General features: G+C 39.6%; 1 protein-coding gene across 1 annotated transcript; it reads right to left on the minus strand.

Annotated features, from left to right (window-relative positions):
• Positions 1-414: 414 nt before the first annotated feature.
• Positions 415-17324, minus strand: LOC149841831 (putative disease resistance protein At5g47280). Its single transcript, XM_089998714.1, has 6 exons — positions 17237-17324; positions 5369-5977; positions 4271-4716; positions 2340-2695; positions 1806-2242; positions 415-1460 (listed from the first exon to the last, which is right to left on the minus strand). Exons 2-6 carry the CDS (start codon positions 5949-5951, stop codon positions 616-618), a joined length of 2667 nt encoding a protein of 888 aa, XP_089854840.1. The 5' UTR covers positions 5952-5977; positions 17237-17324; the 3' UTR covers positions 415-615.
• Positions 17325-20910: the final 3586 nt, after the last annotated feature.

The following is a 20910-nucleotide window of genomic DNA, read 5'->3' on the forward strand; positions in this document are numbered from 1 at the left end:
AAATCTATATATATTAACCTCTCCCACTCTCTCAAATAGTTAAATAGAGAGGGAGAGAGGCTTTCGTGGATGTAGGCTTGTCACCGTCGAATCAAGTAATTAAAAATCATGTTTCATGTTGCGTTTTTTCTATCATCTTGTTTTGGCCTGAGATCTGACCCAGCGTCAGATCTGTTTGTTTTCATTGTTATTGCACCTGATCCCATCGCGATTGTTTTTATAAGCATGCTTATTAAATCACTCAAATTTGGATCCCATCTCAGCTTATAGCAAAAAGGAAAGAGAAACATAAAGCACCCTCAATGAAAGTTTCCCGTGATAGTGAAAGGAGAAGAAAGGGGGGGGGGGGGGGGGGGTTATGCTCCAAAGTATCGATAGTTGTAACGGGCGAAAGAATTGGGAGAAAAATAGAAATAATAAAAGCAGAAATAGAAGAGAGGCACTTGGATATTGGGACAGGCTCCATCCCCACATCATTCAGATTTGCAGTGACATGTTATGACCAAATACAGAAGAACCAAATCCAAATAAATGTACTTTAAAAACTAGCAGAATTTTATTGCGGGGTCGATGCATCCGCTAGTCAAAAAAAACCATTGAGAAAACCACACAAGTTCAGGTCGTCGATAGAAAGCCCAAGTTCACTTCCTGTTTGCGCTTATCCAACTTTATCCCGAATTCCTCCCACAGATGAGCATCATCTTCGTAACAGACGATCGTTGTACGGCCTACCATCAACCCCACCGATTGAGGGAGGTGAGGAAGGTCGTTCAATGACAAACAACCCCTCACGTCCATCTTCTTTAGGCGGGGTAGCGCACCAATTTTCTCAGGGAGCATTTCCATCTTCCCACAGTCGGATATATCCAGATGTCTGAGACACTCATGTTCGCACAACGAGTCTGGCAACCCATTAAGATCTGAACAACCATGCAACCTCAGCACTTCTAATTTTCTCAAACCACCGATCCCTTGCGGCAGCTCCATCAAATCAGGGCACTTGGTTATGCTCAGCTTCTTTAGTTCGTTCATCTTGCAAACTCCGGGCAGTAGCTTCTGCAACGTTCCCTGACAGTAGTTTGCTTCCAACTCTATTAGATTGGGAAGGAGGATCGAGGCATCGAATGCTGGACGCTTATCACTCTCTTCTCCGTCAAACGTGCAACTGTTTATCGATAGCTTCTCCAGTCCCTGCAATGGTTTTGGATAAGCATTCCTTGCTGCAGAGATGTAGATCTTCCCAAGCCTGACACATCTCAGTTCCTTGAGAGATCCTACAGGAGGAAGATCACTTAGTTTTGCATGAACGGAGCTGCGATTTGCAATGATCAAAACCTTGAGATTCGTCATGCTCCTCAAGAAGGGTGGTAAACAATACGACTCAGCAGAGAAGTTCAGTATGAGAACTTCAGCTCCAAGGAAGGATGGCGAGCTGGGCCAATCGTTGCGTTTCATCTTGTCTGCACACAAATCAAATTGAATGCTTGTCATGCTGAAAAGCAACCCTACACACGTCGGAGCAGATCCAGTGATGGGGACCCGAGTACTTTACAAAGTAAGCCTACACAAGAACATAAAAATTCGCTGCACTTGTAAATTTTCGCAATTGCATGCAGTGATTTTCCATGTTTGTGTTTACACACAAAATTGCAGAATGCACGGCAGTTTTTTGCATTTTGTGTGGCCAAGTACTTTGAAATGTACTCAGGCCCGATCACCTAATAACCATGCCTGCCGGAACAGAAGGGAAAACAAAATAAAAAACAAAGTTTCACACAAACTTCTTTGGTGTAGAAAATAATCACCTGTGTTAATGGAAACAATTTGAATTGTGTGGGCTTGATCCTCGCGTCGACGGAAAGAGGAACTGAACGAATCAACAAGATGGGAAGGTGACAACGTGTCACCTACTAGAAGATAAGCCAATACGCAGCAGAAAAGCAGGAAACACAGCAGCAAAACTGAGACATAATGAAGAAGATATCCAAGAGCTAATGCAAAGCAAAGAACTGCTAGAATGAACCCCGAGTCGGTCCCAGCTGCCATAGATAATCCACGCCTGCTAGATTGTTGTAGGTTGTGCCAATTGAGGCGGCCGTCCTCTCCTTTGTCCACGACAACTCTTATAGTCTGGTTCGCATGGTTGGTCTGCTTACTGCGATAGATGGCCAAGTCCCTTAGTAGATCGTGTTGCTTCACAAAGAGGCCGCTCAAGCTTCCATCAGCTTCCCCTGCTTCCTTCCTTGAAGAGTTAAAAAACATAACTACAAGTATGTGAATAGATTTTTCATTACAGCAAATCTGAGCTATAATCACCAACCACATATAAACGGGTGCACCTTGTTCTTTCGAAGAGCACCACCAGTTGCCTTTTGGAGAGTTTTTCCAGGACTTGGAAAGCGTCAAGTTCGTGAAGGCCTCGGATCACAACCCACATGTCTATGAGAGCAGACCCGGGGATGCTTGCATCTTCTGGAAAACAACCCAAGTCCATGAAGCACTCCAGTTCTGTTTGACTCATGTCCATATCCAAGCTGCTCTGCAGCCGCTCGAGGATCTCCTTATGATTTTCAAAGACTTCGCCTCCTTTCCGAAGCAACTGCGCTGTGCGTTCCCACTTTTTCCCACTCTGCTTCTTCAATGCGGCCCCTATCACTTCCAATGCTAGTGGGAGGCCTTTGCAGCCTCTCACTATCTGCAATCAGATAGTTGTAACACATCATTAATACGAAAGGAAGTAGCATGGATAAAAATTGAGAAATGCTATAGCTACCGCTTGGTGGTATTCATTTAGAGTCCCAAGGTGCTCTCTCTCTCTCTAATAGAGTTTGGTATGGGAACAATCCGAGCGAAACCCAAGCCATCGCTAGCCCTATTCATATTACTATTTGCACAAGTTTGCTATTGGAGAGAGAGAAAGAGAGTAAATAATCACCTTGGGACTCTAAAGTGGTTCTACCGGTAAGAAGCCCTCCCAAATGGATAAATTCTTTGGAGTTCGTGGTTGTGTAGGCCTCCTCTCACAGCCCCAAGTAACAAGCAGAGTTCTCAAATGGGATGTGCGGTGGAGGTTGTGTATAGCTATTGATCGGTCATATGCAATATGACCTGATCTGCTTTCCAATCTGATGGGTAGGAGATTAGTGTTTGGAAAGTGGCTATCAGTGATTGATGCAGGTTTAAGGCTCTGTGGGAACTGGCAACAGGGATGGGAGTTGATGCGTTTGATTAAATATTGGTAAAACTACCTTGGTGGTGGATGCTTGGAAAGTGGCAGCTGGGGTTATTATGTATTTGGTAAAGAAAGTGAGATCCACTCCCCTTTGTATTTGCACTAAATTCTAAAATTGGTAACTATCACCTCCCTAGAAGTGGTAGCTGCCAAATCCATTGGCACTCCTTCGGTCTACCTCTGTTTTCAAGTAGAGAATAAAGCTTGCCAACTTTGACGTGGTTTTGTGTGTTGAGAGAGAGTCCAATTTCTTTTAAAAAACTACAATCAATTTTGTAAAATTTTAATTTTTGAGTTTTTTCACAATCGTCCATCCATTGTAAGGCAAATCCAGAATCATCTTTCCCTTACATTTCAAAATATTAGGACAAATGCACCCTTCTATCATGTTATTTCTAGTTGCCTGAAGGATGACTTTGCCATGGATGGAAAGAAAGGGGGATGACTTTGAAAAACAGGTGGATGATTTTGCAAAATCAAATAAGGGAAGGATTATATGGATTTGCCTAATAAGATGGATCATTATTGAAAAAAAATCTCTCAATTTTTCTTAGGGCCTGTTTGGAATCTAGGAACTGGGACAGGAGTTAATGCATTTGGCAAAAAGTTGGTCAAACTACAACCTGGTGACAGTTTGCTGGGATGGGAACTAATGCATTTGTGATGAGAAGTGGCATTGTATTTACACCAAATCCACTTCCTGAAATGCCACTTTCCATCCCAGCTACTAGTTTTCAAACAAGACCTTAAAGTCTTTCATTAATCTGGATACATTCATTAGGAGAATTGAGATCAGGTTTTATGTGTGCTGCTGCACCTGATCACCCAACACCTACTGTTGGGCCCCATAGCTGACAGGTTGTATCCCAAAGATGGTAGGCAACCAGGTTCCCAAGCACATTAAAAGTGTGCAATAGCGTTTTACCCAATCCTACCTTCCCATCAGGAAGTCCATTTTAGATACTATTGGTTCAAGCATACACGTGTGAATGATGGGGTTGAGTTTTTCTTTAGTGCTAAACTAGACTGGAAGAGTACCTGTTCCACCAGCTGATCATCCAAGCCCTTTTCTTTTGACAAGACAAGCTGGTCATCCGAGTATTGGAGGTCTTCATCAGGGTCGAGGGCATGATAGAGGAATAGCAGCTTGGCGTCCCTCATCCCCAGCATTTTCGGTTGGCAACTCCGTTGATACTGCGTGAAATTCTCCCTAGACGTAACCAGGGTTTTAAAGCCCCTTTTCTTGATCACCAGGGCCTTCAGAACTGATTCTTTCCAAACATCGTCCAGAACTACCAGAACCGGTTTCTCCCCTTTTTCTCTATCTCTTACAGCGTCTCTTAGCTGGTTAATTGCAGCTTTCTCGTCTTTAAAATTAGGCACGTAGTTTGGATTCACCAACGCCTTCCACAGCGTCTGAACCTGCTCTGTCAAATTCGTCGCCGTCCTCGAAATAGTCAAGTAGACAATAGTTTCAAACTTGGCTGCAAGATGCAAAACAACAAGAATTGGCCAGCGTTCGGATTACAAAACATACTTGAAATAAAATTTCTTATTGCAGATTTGTGTTATGTTAAATCAGGGTTACCAAGAACACTATACAAGGATGGGAAATGCATTTCTCAGCAAACCGTTTCTCAAACGGGAAACACCACTCTTCCGAAATGTATGGAAAACACCAAAAAAAATTATGAGAAACACGTTTCCCACCTTAAGAGAAACGCTTTTCCCATATTTGGGAAACTGTTTCCTACACGTTTCCCATTTGCAGGATACATGTTTATCATACTTGGTAAGCTTTTTATTGTTAAATGTTTTCCGGTAGTAATGGTTGTGGACGCTGCTCATCTTGACATCAACGGCATCAGAGCACACTCTGACCTGATCCCGTTTTCTATTAATAAAACGCTTTTTACCTGATCAGCCCTCAACTGTGTAGGGCAGCCACGTTGGGGGGCAGGTGCAGGAGCAGCGGCCAAGTGCCATGACTATTCAACACAGCTAATCGCTTAATAGTAGGCCCCCCATAGAGATTGGGTATGGCACTTAACCGCTCCTTTGACCTCAACTCTTAGGTTCAGACCTAGCCCAAAATCAAACTTAAAGAAAATGAAAAGTTTATATAGTTAACCATACCTTTAAACTCGTGGTTCCCACATAGCTTCTGCACGAGAGTGGTTTTCCCCGACCCTCCCATTCCACATATTCCAACCACTGACGTGCCCTCCTGCAACAGCATCGCTTCTACCTCCTTCTCTGTCTCGTCCAGCCCAATAGCCGGACTGCAAAGCTTCGGCACCGCGTAACCGTAGTCGCCGTACTCGCTTATCCCCTGGGCAAAGGTGCCGCTCAACCACATCTGAATCAACAAAGTCCTATTCATGGAGACATCCAGCTTCTTGTTGAGGCCTTTCAGTTTGTCTCCGTAAGCATTTATGTCGAACAAGTTCACGGGGTTCACCTTGGCACACTCGTTGACGCACTTGTCACACTCCTTCAGCTGTTCAACCAGTGTGTTCATCAGGGCACGTTTTTCCGCTGTTAGCTTGTCGAGGCTGCTGCTGCTGCCTACAGCTAGCTGCTCGAAGAAGGGTCTGACGACTTTGATGCTTTGTAACGTGCAATTGAGATCATCCAGTTCGCTGTCAAACTGATGTGTCATCTCTTGAATCTTCAAGATGCCTTTTGCAATCATTTTAACCACACCCAGCGGATCCATTGCCGTATATATGCAGAGCTGTGAGCCTGTTAAAGCACAGGGGGTGAGTATCCTAATCTCTGTTGAGTACAAGTTTCAAGTGTGGCTCCTTTTTCTTTTTCTTTTTTTTTGGATAACGAGAATCCTCATCAACAAGCCACTTGATGGGCTTGCCGCCATGCGAGTGCGTTCACCATCGACACCAGAACAGGGATACATAGAGCAGCCATATTCAAAAGTAGATGATGGCTCTCTATCTCAGGACAAAACAGCCATATTCAAAAGTTACCTAAGCAAGAAAATCCTAAAAATTACGTAATGGCCATGTGATGTCGGGACTATGTAGCTGAGGGCCTCACGCAATGCTGTCATGTGATTGCGGGTGTCATGTAGCCATGATACTTAACCACTCCTTTGATTTCTACTCTCGACACCGAAGCAGTTAAAAGACACGGGGACACAAGGTGAAAGTCACCCAAATGTGGCTCCTAATTCACTCGATTTATAATCACAAATATCAATGACGAAATGAAATTTAACGATGTAACTACGATCAATTCACAAAGGGGGCATTAGGATATGTTGAGAAGAACTCCCAGTCCCAGGATTGAGATCACCTTTTTTTTTAGTTTTATGACACAAAAGTTTGACCTCTGTTCAATGGACAAACAAAAGGATGAAAGTCTTCGATTTTTCTAAAAAAAAGACTCCTCACGGAAGGCATTTGCCTTACGCAGTTGGATGGTGGTGGACGATGGAGGTCGTCGACACCATCGTCCAACTGTTGCCGGCCGGGCAGGCGACAGCGGGCCTCCGGTGGCGACTGTAGCCCCCATGGCAGATGAGTATAAAAAAAAATAGAGAACCCTTACCTGCACCGGTGTAAGCCGGCTACCCGGTTGCAGTCATCGAGGAGGGAAGGGGGAGCCGCTCGCCATCATCGTCAGCCTCGCTGGTACCATCCTCTGAAACATCGGGGGCGACGGTTGTCGTTTACAGAAACGGGGGTGGAGGGTCAAGGTTATCCAGCATCATCGGGTGCCTTTGGGAGCGAAGCAGGTTATATGTCTCCCCCCCCCCCCCCCCCCGAACAGGGGAGTTAGCTACATCTCATGTTCGGGGGTCCCAAAGAGCACCACGTATGTAAGCATATGCGTCTCGTATCCCCATGTTTGTCAGCATTAATTAGCATTGGAGTTTGATGCGATTGCAAAGACTTAAGTACCCTCTTCTCCATTTGTGCCAAAAAAAATGACAATTCTTGAAAAGGAGTGGTTGTAAAGACTTAAGTGCTCCAAAGATGATTATTTAAGACCCAGTCTTTGCACTGCAGGATTATCCGAGAAAGAAATCTCCCCTGGAGGAGGCCATGAACATCAACTCTCTTTCACTCTCTCTCTCTCCCTTCTCTTTCTGCTTCTGTGCACATCCAGCAGGAGATCCTACATTGCTCCATCAAGCACCGACTGACCTGCACATTGACTGTTGTGGAACCTGATTCAGAGTTTTTACCCTTACAGGAGGAGGGTTTGGAGGCTCCTCCCAGCGTGGATAACATCATTCAACAAAATGAGTTGTAGATCCTGATTCAGAGTTTTTACCCTTACAGGAGAGGGGTCTGGGGACTCCTCCCAACGTGGGTAGCATCATTCAACTTGAAGAGTTGTGGAGTCTGATTCAGAGTTTTTACCCTTATAGGAGGAGGGTTTGGGGGCTCCTCCCAGCGTGGATAGCATCGTTCAACTTGATTCATTGTGGAGCTTGATTTAGAGTTTTTGCCCTTTTAAAAGGAGGGTTTGGGGGCTCCTCCCAGCGTGGGTAGCATCGTTCAACTTGATTCATTGTGGAGCCTGATTTAAAGTTTTTGCCCTTATAGGAGGGGGTCCGGGGGCTCCCCTCGGCACGGGTCCCAGGTGTCGTGGTCAAAAAATGCACAGGATATCGTGGTGAGAAAGACATATTTTTATTCCAAGCAAGGTTGAAAGAAATCAATGGAAAATCCAACAAGGAGCATGCCAGAATTAAGATGTGGATGTCAAGCGAGAATGGTGTTGTGCAACTCAAATAACACAAAATAATAAGAGTCTGGTTTTTAGTTAAAATGGTGAATGAAATGACAATAAAAATCGTTGAAAAATTACAGAAATAAACTAGACTCAATAACGAAGACACCACTTTTTACGGATTTGGAATATGACCTCCGGTTAGGGAGATATGGTCCTGACAAGTTGATCCTAATTCAGGTAGCGATTTACAGCGATTTGCTTACTGAATAACACTACAAATCGCTATAGCGATTTGCAGAAGAATCTACAAATCGCTATAGTGATTTGTGGAAGAATCTACAAATCACTATAGTGATTTGCGGAAGACACTACAAATCGCTATAGTGATTTACGGAAGACACTACAAATCGCTATAGTGATTTACGGAAGACACTACAAATCGCTATAGCAATTTGCGATTTGTAGTATCTTCCGCAAATCACTATAGTGTTTCGTTGGAGACCCGAAAATACTACAAATCGCTGTAGGAAAGCTCGATAATACTACAAATCGTTGTTGGAAGGCCCAAAAAAAATTTGGTCTCGAGGGCGCTGCCCCCCGAGCCCCCCGCCAAGGGCGGGCCCCCTTGGACCCCCCGCTCGCTGACCGCGCAGCGGGATCCGCGCCGGAGGGGAGCCCCCAAACCCCCCTCCTGTAAGGGCAAAAACTCTAAATCAGGCACAGAAGTAGAGAGAGAAGAGAGAGAGAGTGAGAGGGTTGATGTTCATGGCCTTCTCCAGGGGGAACTCTTTACCTCCCTTGATTTCTTCTCTAGAGAGAGAGGGTTTTACAGTGTTTTACGGAGAAGAAAGAAGAAGAAGATGACGATGAAAAGTTCAAACGGACATTTTTGATGGCTCAGGTTTGTTTCGTCGGATGACCATCGGATCACCGACTCACCATCGGATCGTCGGCTCACCATCGTTTCGCCGGATTACCATCGGCGAAACGATTAAGGTTTGTTTCGCTGGGTAGACTTTGAAGAGTCAACATCATCCTTGACTTTCTGGATGGAGGACATGTTTGTCCTTTTTTTGAACTGTTTGTTTTTTCTTTTTTGAATGAAGGACATTTTTGTCATTTTCTCAAACGATTAAGGTTTGTTTCGCTGGGTAGACTTTGAAGAGTCAACATCATCCTTGACTTTCTGGATGGAGGACATGTTTGTCCTTTTTTTGAACTGTTTGTTTTTTCTTTTTTGAATAAAAAGCATTTTTGTCATTTTTTCAAACCATCGCTCTATGAGAAGAATAGCAAGAAAGGGTACTTAAGTCTTTGTAACCGCACCACACTCCAATGCTAAGTGATGTCAACATACACGGGAATACGAGCCCCATGTGCTTGTATATGTGGTGCTCATTTAGACCCCCGAACACAGACGTGGGATTCAGTGAATCATCGGGGGCGAACATACACCATCCTCTCCTTTGGGAGTAGACGACATACGTCGAGGAAGTGCGAGGAGAGACGAGCGTCATCGACGGCGGCCTCGCGGTGTCATCCTCTGAAACGGGGGGCAGCGATAGTAGTCTACAGAAAAAGGGGGAAGGCAAGGTTTTTGCCTTTCAGATTTTTAGAAATCGAACGTTTCTGTTTCTCAAAAATTGAAACCCTTTTTTCGTTTTAAAACACTTCCTTGGTTGGTGGGTCCAGACTCGGACCCAACATCTGGACCCGATCCCGAAGACCAAACAAGACCCGGACATAGGGTTCAGACCAGACCCGGGTCCATTTGAGATTCTAGGTCTGGGTTAGACCTGAACCCTTGGATCGGACCAGACCAGATCCATAGATCGGACCCGAATCCATTATAGATTGGGTCTAGGTCTAGACTAGGTGGTGATCCATATTTGATTTGGACCGGGTCTGAATATGGATCACATTATAGATCCAGATCTGACCCAATTCTTATTTGGACTAAATCATGGATCTGAATCAGGTCTAGATCATTGGATCCAACCTGGGAGATGATCATACATGGGTCTGGATCTAGACTAAAGGAATCTGACCTTGGATCCATTAGAACTGAATTTGGATCCCGATTGAATCAGATTATGTTTAAAATAAGGTTCATGTACTATTTAATATCATTTAAAATAGAACTGGTTCGATGATCGATACAGAGAGTTCTAGGACCGGTTCAGAGCCATTTTTAAATGCTTATTATCGGTTTTTCACTGGTTCCTAAATTTAGAAACCCTGTTTTCATGAATCTATGAAGAAACATGAATTTTCTCATTCGGTTTTAGGGGTTTATAACCTTTTATACATATTTCAGATCGGTTCGACTGCTCAAAAGTTGGTTCAAGCCCTTGGTTGACCGGTTCAAAATCGTTTCAGACTGGTTCCAACTTAAGGACCTCAGGTTTTACCCATAAGAGCATGTTTTTGTCATTTTTCATTCTTTATACATGTTTATTGTTAAGGAAGCATTAAGCATGTCCAATAAATGCATTCTATGTTATTTAAGTTGTGCATAATATTTCAAGCATGAATTATGACTAAGTTTATGACATTTATGATGCATTTTCATCAAAATATATTTATGCATATAAGTTGAATCATGAATTTATATTTTTTTGTGATATAATGCATGTTTTATCATGAATATGCATGCATTATCATGTGTGCATGTGCATGCTCCATAATACAAATATGTTTGAGGTAAAAAATCTTGATTAACTGACTCATGCTATCACCAAAGTGATAAAGTGATCTAAGTTATGTTGATTAAGAATTCTTTAAACCGTGTTAAGATTCAGCGTTATGATTGTGTGTGACTTTATAAAACAATGATTCTACCCGTAAGTCATTATGTTTTAAATTCACATAGGGTGTAATAATAAATATGTATATCAACTCATGAAGCATGTTCGTACCGAAAGGTACAATACTGAATTGCCTTTGGTTACATGATATGTTACTTTTACCAATTAAAATTAATTATTTGAGAATTAAAGAGACGAAACAAATATGAATATTATCATTTTCACCAAAGTGGAATGATAATGACTCAATTATGCTTGTATCAGAAAAGGTAAATAATAAAGGGTCTCAGTTTTTACCTTTTCAACATGAATCTCGTTTAAGCAATAATAAAGTCTTTTCTTTGGTTTGTTGTTATATCAAGTTCTTTCATCATTGACGGTTCTAGTAACATACCCTTATTAAACGGATCCAATTTCTCAAATTGAAAAGAAATAGTGTTATTCACTATCGATTACATGGACCTAGATTTCACCCTTAAGATTAACGAACCTCCCGCTCTTATAGAGTAGAGTACAACCAAACAGAAGGCTAACTCTGAGAAGTGAAAGCGCTCGAATAGACTTAGCTTGTTGGTTTTACAATCTCGAGTGGCTAAGAACATTCGAGGAGTTATCTCTCACTACAAGACAGTGAAGAAATTTTTGAAAGTCATTGAAACTCAAATCGCCAGTTCTAATGAGACTAGGGTCAATACATTGATGTCCAAATTGGTGTCTATAAAATATTTTTGTGAGAGTCACATCCGACAACACATCTTGGAGATGAAAAATATTGCATTTCAGTTAAATGACATGAAGTTCGTCATTTCTAACTCTTTCTTGGTCTATCTTATTTTAACCTTATTGCCTAGTGAATATGAATCATTCAAGATCTCCTACAATACATATAACGATAAGTAGTCTGTTAATGACCTCTTGACCAAGTGTGTTAAAGAGGAAGAAAGACTAAAGGACAAGAGGGTGTCGACTACACATATGAGCTTTCATAAGGGAAAACGTAAGCCAGGGGCAAAAAAATGTTCCTTCATGAAAAAGAAAAAGAAGAAAACCTCTAAGGAGAGTTCAAACTTCCATACGAAAGTCAAATCCCAGGCAGAAAGCTCTTCTATAAAGTGTTTCTTCTGCAAAAAGAAGGAACATAAGAAAGTAGACTGTCTGAAGCATAAGAAATGACTCAAAAATAAAAGTAACAAGTCATTTGTTTCTCATAGTATAATTTGATCCATATTTTATTGCATAGTTGGTGGATTGATTATGGTGCCACAATACATATTGCCTACTCTTTGCAGACATTTTTAAACAAAAGGGAACCAACAAAGCATGAAAGATGCATCTTCTCAAGAAATAAGATGTATTCGCATGTCAAGAATATTGGAACTTGCAGAGTTGTGTTAGAATTAAGATTTATTTTGGATTTGATCGATATATTTTATGTTTTATCCTATAATCGAAAGCTTATTTCAATTTTAAAACTTGATAACTTTGGTTTTATTTTTAAATTTGAAAAGTCCAAGCTTATTATTGTTAAAAATTATATTCTTGTAGGTTTTGTATATGTGTGTAATGGTTTGTATCGTTTGAAAACCAAATTCTAAATTTGAGAATCCCACTCTATTGAGAACACTATGATTGACAATAAACATAGTCTAAAGAAGAATCAATCGCATTTGCTTTGATATCGAAGGTTAGGGTACATTTCGAAAGAGAGAGTCTAAAGACTTGTGAAAGAAAGAATTCTTGGATCCTTTGATTTCACAAATACAGAACCATGTGTTGCCTACATAAAGGCTAAGCAATTTAGCACATATAAAAAAGATGTCAAACACAGCAATGAAAAGTTAAATATCGTGCATACGGATGTTTACAGGCTTTTTTCTCCGTGTTACACAGGTGAAAAATATTTTGTCACCTTTATAGACGATCGCTCACGATATATGTATCTCAACTTTATTTAAAAAATCAGAAGTCTTTCAGTTTTTTAAGAACTTCAAGAAAGAAGTAAAGAAAGAAACTAGTGAAGTTATTAAAGTGATTAGGTCTGATAGAAGTGGCAACTATTATGATCGTTTTATTGAGATGGGACAAAAGAAATGGTCATTAACAAAGTTTTTAAAAGAGAAAGGTAATCTACCTCAATATACCATGCCTGGTAGTGCTTACCAGAATGGTGTAGCAGAAAGAAAAAATTATACACTTAAAGAAATTGTTTAAGCGATGTTGAATTACGCAAACATTCCATTGACCTTGTGGGTTAAAGCTCTTATGACACCAGTACATATTTTGAATAAGGTTCCTGTAAAGGTTGTTCAAAAAACTACTTATGAGTTATGAACTAATAGAAAACTTTTCTTGGCATATATGTGCATATGAGAATATCTAGTTGAAGCTAAATTGTATAACCCACATACAAAAGTCTCGTCCTAGGATGACTAGTAGATTTTTCATTCGTTATCTAGAAAAATCAAAGGGCTTTAGGTTTTATTATTCATCTGATATACCATAGATAGTAGAAACAGATAAAGCGTTATTTCTTAAAAATTATTCTATAAGGATAAATGCATCTCAAAGTATTGAATTTGAGAAAATGCAAGATTCAGGTTCCATACCTGCGAAGGATAAAAACCTAATTTTTTGTTATTATTTTATCTTTGGATAATGTCAAAAAAAAGTCGATCAATGAACATCAATCTCATATAGAACAAGTTGTTGATGAGGATATACAATAACAACAAGATTTAGAGGTTCATTTTGAATCACCTATGACGCCTGTATAGAGGTCTACAAGGACCAAAAAAACTATTATCCATCCAGACTATATGGTGTATTTGCAAGAGCTTAATAATTTCATAAACATTGATGATGATCTCTTTTCCTTTACAAAAGTCATTGAAAGTGAAATATCAACACATCATATCAATGTTATGAAAGAAAAGTTTGACTTTATGGTAAAAAACAAGTGTGAGATCTTTTACCTCTACCTGATAAAGTAAGACTTGTTGGTTGTAAGTGGGTTTTTAAGACCAAGATAGACTCCAAAGGTCAAGTAGAGAGGTACAAGGTTAGGCTCATTGCAAAGGGTTTCACACAGATGGAGGGCATTGATTAAAATGAGACTTTTTCTTCTCTTTCAACTAAAGAATCGTTGAGGATAATCATAGTCCTCGTAGCTCATTTTGATTTAGAGCTACAACAAATAGATATGAAAATTATTTTCATAAATGAGAATCTGAAAAATGAGGTATATATGCAACAACCTCATGGCTTCAGTGTAGATGATTTAAATTATTTAGTTTGCAAATTGAAAAAGTCAATTTATAAACATAAACAAGCCTTCCACCAGTGGTATAAAGAGTTCAATCAAGTAATTCTGAACTTTGGATTCACTAAAAACATTGTTGATCAATGCATATACCTTAAAGCTAGTAGGAGTAAGTTCACAGTTTTGGTTTTGTATGTTAATGATATTCTTCTTGCAACTAATTATTTGAGCATACTATATGAGATAAAATATTTTTTTCCTCTCATTTTGACATGGACATGGGTGAGGTCGTATATGTTATTGGAATTGAGATCTGTCATAATAGAACTAAGGGTGTCTTTCGTCTCTCTCAGAAATCCTATATTCTTAGAGTTCTTAAAAGATATGGGATGAGAAAATGTTTTCCTAATTTGACACCCATAGTGAAAGAGAATAAATTGAACCTAAAGGACTGTCCGCGGGATAATAATAAAAAGACTCAGATGACAATTGTCCCATATGCTTCAGCGGTCCAGATATCGTATTTGCTATGAGAATGCCAGGTAGATATCAGTTAAATCCAAGCATTACGCACTAGAAGGCAACGAAGAATGTTATGCACTATTTGCAAAGAACAAATGACTATATGTTGACTTAAAGAAAGGTTGACCACCTATAGGTCATTCGATACTCTAATGCGAACTTGAGAGAATGTCTCGACAGTAGAAAGTCACTAGTAGATACATCTTCCTACTAGTAGGTGGTGTCGTCTCATGGAGAAGTGAAAAGCAGTCTACAACTGTTGCTCATATCATAGAGGCAAAATTTATTACTCTATATGATACTTTATCTTAAGTTATTTGAATAAGAAACTTTATTATAAGTCTTGGAATTATGGACTTTATTGAGAAACCATTAAAGATCTTTTGTGATAATGAAGCGGTTGTGTCCTTCTCGAATAACAATAAGAGCTCAACCTCGTATTGACACATGAAGTAAAAGTACTTTATTGCTAAAAAAATGATTGAGAATCATCTAATATATATATTGATACAATCAGTACGAAGAAAATGACTCTGAATCTCCTTACTAAAGGGCTAGCACCAGGATTATATTTTCAACATGTAAAGGAGATGAGTATGCTTGATTTTTTTTTATGTATGACAATACATTATGCTTATATGTGATCATATTTATGAAACTAAACTTTATATATTATTGATTCTGCATAAAGGATCTCTCATTTGGTTAAAGAGAATAACAAAATAATAATATTAAAGAACCAATAGAATGGGTTAGAGACCAGCCTATTCATAAATGTAATCTCAACATACTAAAGCACTGAAAATGAATTATATTGTATTACATGAAAATATGACATTTTATAAAGAGGTGTTTATCTCCATGACTCATATGATTCATTCTTGTGATACCGGATAACATGTGAACCTCCATAAAAAATTAAGTCGAGATAACGGTATGAACCTCAATTTTATGTCTTTCCGTGTCAATGGGTCAAGTGAAAGAATGTTGGATATTTCGGATCGGGTCCAACCTTAAGTGTTACCCGGTTTGACACTAACGAAGGCAGTATTGGGAAATTAGTGGTAAAAGGGTTACGTGAATATGAAAGATTCACATTCAATATGGCATGTGAAGGGTTTACATACATGAATGTCATATATGTAACCCCTCTCACACTATAAATTGAGGCATGGTTGCTCGATGAGAGTAACCAAGGTGTCATAATTTTTCATTGGGTTTAAGGTCCTGCTCACCATTGACTTAACAACTTGGGCTCATTGTGGGCATCGATAGGCTGAGGAGAACACCCTTCACCTGCACAACACTTGTTCTTTCTGTGGCGAATACAGGCATGTGATATTTCTTTAATATATTCAGGTTATGGGTTTACATGAGTGCCTACCGGGAGTCCCACTAATTTACTAAAAAAAACATCACTTTCCCCCATGTGGACTGCAATAGATTTGCATCTCCCAGTCAACCGTCTATTTGGGCTCGCCCAAAAAGTATATCTTGATGATATGGAATCTTTATAGGAACCCCGAGTCACTCGGGTCCATTTTGCCAAGGGCGTTTGCATCAAGCGAAAAGGGAGTTTGATCCCCCTCTCTGGAATGCTTACAGTGGAAAAGGGTATCCGAACGTTGATTGTTGGGTTGTTTCCTTCGGAGAAAACAATCCCCATGTTTGTGTCGCTTTGGTGGTGCCCATGGAAACACCTCTTTCTCTGCGTATTTCCATGGAATCCACCAACTTTTGGTGCGACACAAACGCGTTCTAAGAAGTAAATCCCAAGGAATCCATCGAGCTCCATCCACGCAGAGACTTACAGGAAAAACAGGTGGGGGTTTGAACCAGACGCACCCAAAATATGGACACCACAAAATGTCACTTTCTTTTAACCTATTGCAATTTTAACTTTGAACTTCAGTTTTATTTTAAGCAGAACAACTGATTTTGAACCTGCAACATCCCACCACAAGGGGACGTGCAGTGAAAGCTCGTACCAATCACTCGAAAAACCATAAAATGTCACTTTCTTTCAACCTATAGGCAGTAAAAATGTTTCCTAGTTCCTGTTATTAATCGAGAAATTACCACCAAGTATTGCAGGAAACATTTTTATAGAAACTCTGGATTTTTTCGTGAGCGATGGAATCCCAAGAACAATTTCATCCCCGAATTTGGGCAGGGTTTCGGAGACTGAGTTTATAATATGGTCCAATTTGGACGGATTTCGGCATCCAATCACTATCCTGTTATTGCGGGGCTTCCACGGGTCCAACAGTCAACAACCTTGTTTGGGAGTCGAAGATGAGAGGTCGGGCGGGGAAATCCCAAGAAGCCCTGCCGTTTGGAATTCCGTATTTGGGAGATCCGAGTGGAGATGAGAGGGGAGATCCACCCTCATCAATCATTTCCACCTTTACTCTCTTCTCCATCTCCAGCTTCAAACTCAAATTTATGCAGAAAAAATAAAATCTAAGGCACCGCATGGGAGTCGGTGTTAGAGAGGAGATGAAAGAAGTGATGGGGGCGGAGAAGAAAATGGGACAGGATGTGATTGAAAATGGCCTGTCTCCACCCCTTTCTCCACTCTAACACCATTCTCATCTCCTTAAACAAAATTCCCCAAACACCTTTGGCCACAAGTATTATTAAACAGAGCCTACTGCAGAGAGAGAGAGAGAGAGAGAGAGAGAGAGAGAGAGAGAGAGAGAGAGATCTGACCTCCTTTGTACAGAGTGCTTCCGATTTCGAAGAGCAGATTCCTTTGTCCTCTCAGGATGAACCCAATCGTTCAATGAGTTGAACTTCTTCCTTCCAGGCTCTATTTATAGCCAAAAAGAAAAAGAGAACAAAAAATTTTGGAGAAGAGGAAGAAAAGGTAGCGTGAACATATATTACTCGATTGAAAGACCATGAAAAGTAGGCGTGGAGTAATCAACTTGATCGTATAATAAAAGTATTCACATTATATTTCATTCAAAAAATAATAATTGATTGACCGGGTTTGGTAAATTTTTGTTTACATCCAATCGTGTAAATGGGTCGGGTCGTAACTGGGTAATGCACTGCAAAACCCGATCAGATTCGGGTTCTAATTGGTATTCAGGGATTCTTGTGAACGTTAAAAAGCATGGAAATTTTATGATTGGCCCTTCAAAATTTCAGACCTTTACGAAAGGGGCATGGAACATTCTTTAATTAAAAAATACGGCAAGAGTAGCCGCTCATCTGTTTTATCCTAATCAACTTTAAGTATCATTCAAGTAGTATTTATTTTCAAGTAGCCGCCCAGTATTTGGAATCTGCAGCGTAATTTATACCCAATTAGAGAGCCGACAAGGGGCTCAGCACACTTGACCAGATAACTTAGGGTGCGTTTGATTATTGCGGGAATAGTGGTGTCCACAGTCCGCTTAATGCGTGGGACCCACACAACCAAAACGCCGGACGTGTGGACAGGCAGGACACCGGTCGCGCACATCCTAATAAAATGCTTTTTGATGTCTGTGAGAGTTTTGCCCTCTTCCTTGAAACAAGAGAGGACAAGACACCCCTTGACACATTTTTGAAAAAAAAAAGTATCCTTGTCCAGTTTTGGACAAGAACACACGCAGACAAAACATGACAGAACATCTTGTACTTCACCAGATGCAGAGACGTAAACAGGAGGTTTCTCTAAGTAAAAATAAAAAAATGTAAAACCATAATTCACCTTTTTACCTTTTCTTTGGCTTTGGGTAGAGACGTAAACAGGATGGATTAGGTTCGGATGTAGGTATTATCTAATCCGATTAATAGGATAATTGCCTTAATTGAAGTCGGAGTTGGAATTGCAGTCCAACATGAAATTCTTACAACCAAGTCCGAATGTAAGAAAAACAAGAACCACATTCATGTTGATTTTTTATTTGGCTTTCACACTACAAAAGTATTTTCCTTAATTATTTTAGTTGGCTTATTAGGCCTTGTTGCTAAAGATGCACACCCGTACCAACTCTCACCTTCAACTTGAGGACGCGTTTGATTCGCAATGAATCCAGCTTAATGTTGCTCATTTATAAATTAAATATATTATTTCAAAGTTGTAAGCAATAGGATTTGAATTCTAAACTTATGGCTCGCCAGGCAAACACTTTATTCTATATGAGTTGATCCAAACCGAACACTTGGTATTGGCCTTCTGAAAAGATTTTGTTCATTTTTACTTAGGTAAGTGGTGAAATTGATAATTTAGTCGGAATAATGCACACTAATTACTAATTAGCACCTTATCAAAGCATCCAATCTTAGATATAGACTATACGAGTCACTAGAATATGAGAATACTAGACATACACTTTTTTTTCACAAATCCAACCATGTTGATGTGCTTGGCATGGTGAATTTGTTAGGAATCAACCATTGGATCCTGAATTTTGGATGAAAAAATATGATTTTTGAATGCTTTAATATTTATGAAGATTGTAGGTGATTGATTTTAAAGCCTTAAAAAATCTCATTTATGCATCAAAATCGGACTATTCAAGAATGGGTTCTTATAAAACCAAGCATGCAGATCACATCTGTACAGTTAGATTTAAGAGAAAAAAGCAAAAAATCTATGAAAATCACAAGATCACAGTTCACATATTAGTTCTCATATTTCCAGTTCTCATATTCTAGTGATTCTAGACTATACATATTCAAAATGTGAACGTCACCTTTTCACAACTCTTTTCAACTAATTCCGTGTCCTTTGAATAATTCAAAGCAGATTCCTAAGCAGTGGGTTCAAGCTGATTCCCGGAAAAGCAAGCAAGAACCTACTAAGGATGCAAACCGGTCGGATATTAGTTAGGTCAAGCTTGACCCATCAGTAGATTTAAATTTTAAAAAGTGGATCCAGATCCAAATCTAAATCGAAGTTCAATTTTATAGTATTATTCTGAGTCGGATTCTTGACTTGCAACCCTGTGGTACTGGATACTTGACTTGCAAATCTTGGTGAAGGGAAAGCACGGGAGGTTTTCAAAAGTTTGATTTTTTACTCTCTATAAAATACCAGTATATTCGAAAACATAAAAAATACGCAGTAGATATAAATGTAGTAACGTATAAATAATAAGAAATCATATTGAATGAATTAATATCTCTTTTTCCTGGTTTGGGATTCATGAATCTCTTGGTTTTGAATTCGGTCTTGGTTTTTAGCTCTGTACCCCTCAGGTTGAGTTCCAACTTTAGTTTGTGAAAACTTGGTGGACGTATTGACCAATCACACACAAAAACGTCAATCACAGGAAGCACGATTTTTACGTGGTCTACTGAAGAACTCTCTCTTTCTCTCTTGAATAACTTGAGAGAAGATGAGGTGTATTGATTATTACATAGACACAGAGGGTGACGTCCCACCTTATAAACTCTCCTAACCTATTCAACATACTACATTGGTTATGGCTTCATTTTTATTGTATCACATACAGACACCTTATCAACAGGCTTACAATTAGACTTGTAGAATCCTTCTCTAAACTGGATTGCTTGATGACATTGGACTCTATTTTGAATTAGAAGTTATGAACCTGATTTCAAGCTTTTGTAAGACTACCTTCTCTTTGACAAAATGAAAATCAATTTATACATGTTTAGTATGAGCATGAAACTTTGCATTGGCTGCCAAATACATTGTTCCAAGATTATCACACCATATGGCAGAAGGTCCTTGAAAACAGATCCCGAGTTCCTTCACTATTTGCTTTAGCTATTAGGAGCTCTGAAGCTCCCCCTAAAAGTGCCTTATACTCAACTTCTTCTGTACTAGACTTTGCCACACAGTGTTGTTTAGTGAAATTCCAAGATAACAGATTATGCCCTATAAACGTGAGATAACCACCAGTTGAACATCTATCATTTGGGCACCTTGCCCAAAATTCATAGTGCCTTTGAGAAATTTAAAATTTGTTTGACATGTGCCCAGTGTTTATTTGTTGGTTGATGCATAAACTGACATGCTTTATTACCAAAATAAGAAATATCTGGTTTGGTGAAAGTAGAATATTGTAAGGCCCATCATTTAATATCTGTCCTTCAAACTTGAATAATTTAATACTTGTTGCAAGAGTAGTGCCATACATGTTTTGACAAGGCGTTCATAAATGTATTTTCTTTGAGATAGGATTATCCCACTATTTTGTGGTATGACCTCAATTCTTAGAAAATAATATAGAGCACCAAGATCTTTTATGAAAATTTCTTGGCCAAAATCTTTAATGAGCTCTTGAATGTAACAATTATATCATCAACATAAACCAGAATATATAGAATCATCTCATGCGATATTTTCACAAAGAGTGATGTGTCAACACTTGATCTCACAAAATCCAACTGAAGTAAATATTATCTTAGTTTGTCAGCCA

This window comes from Nuphar pumila, chromosome 3 (assembly GCF_984573655.1).
Source record: "Nuphar pumila chromosome 3, dmNupPumi1.hap1.1, whole genome shotgun sequence".
In the NCBI taxonomy this organism is placed as follows: Eukaryota; Viridiplantae; Streptophyta; class Magnoliopsida; order Nymphaeales; family Nymphaeaceae; genus Nuphar; species Nuphar pumila.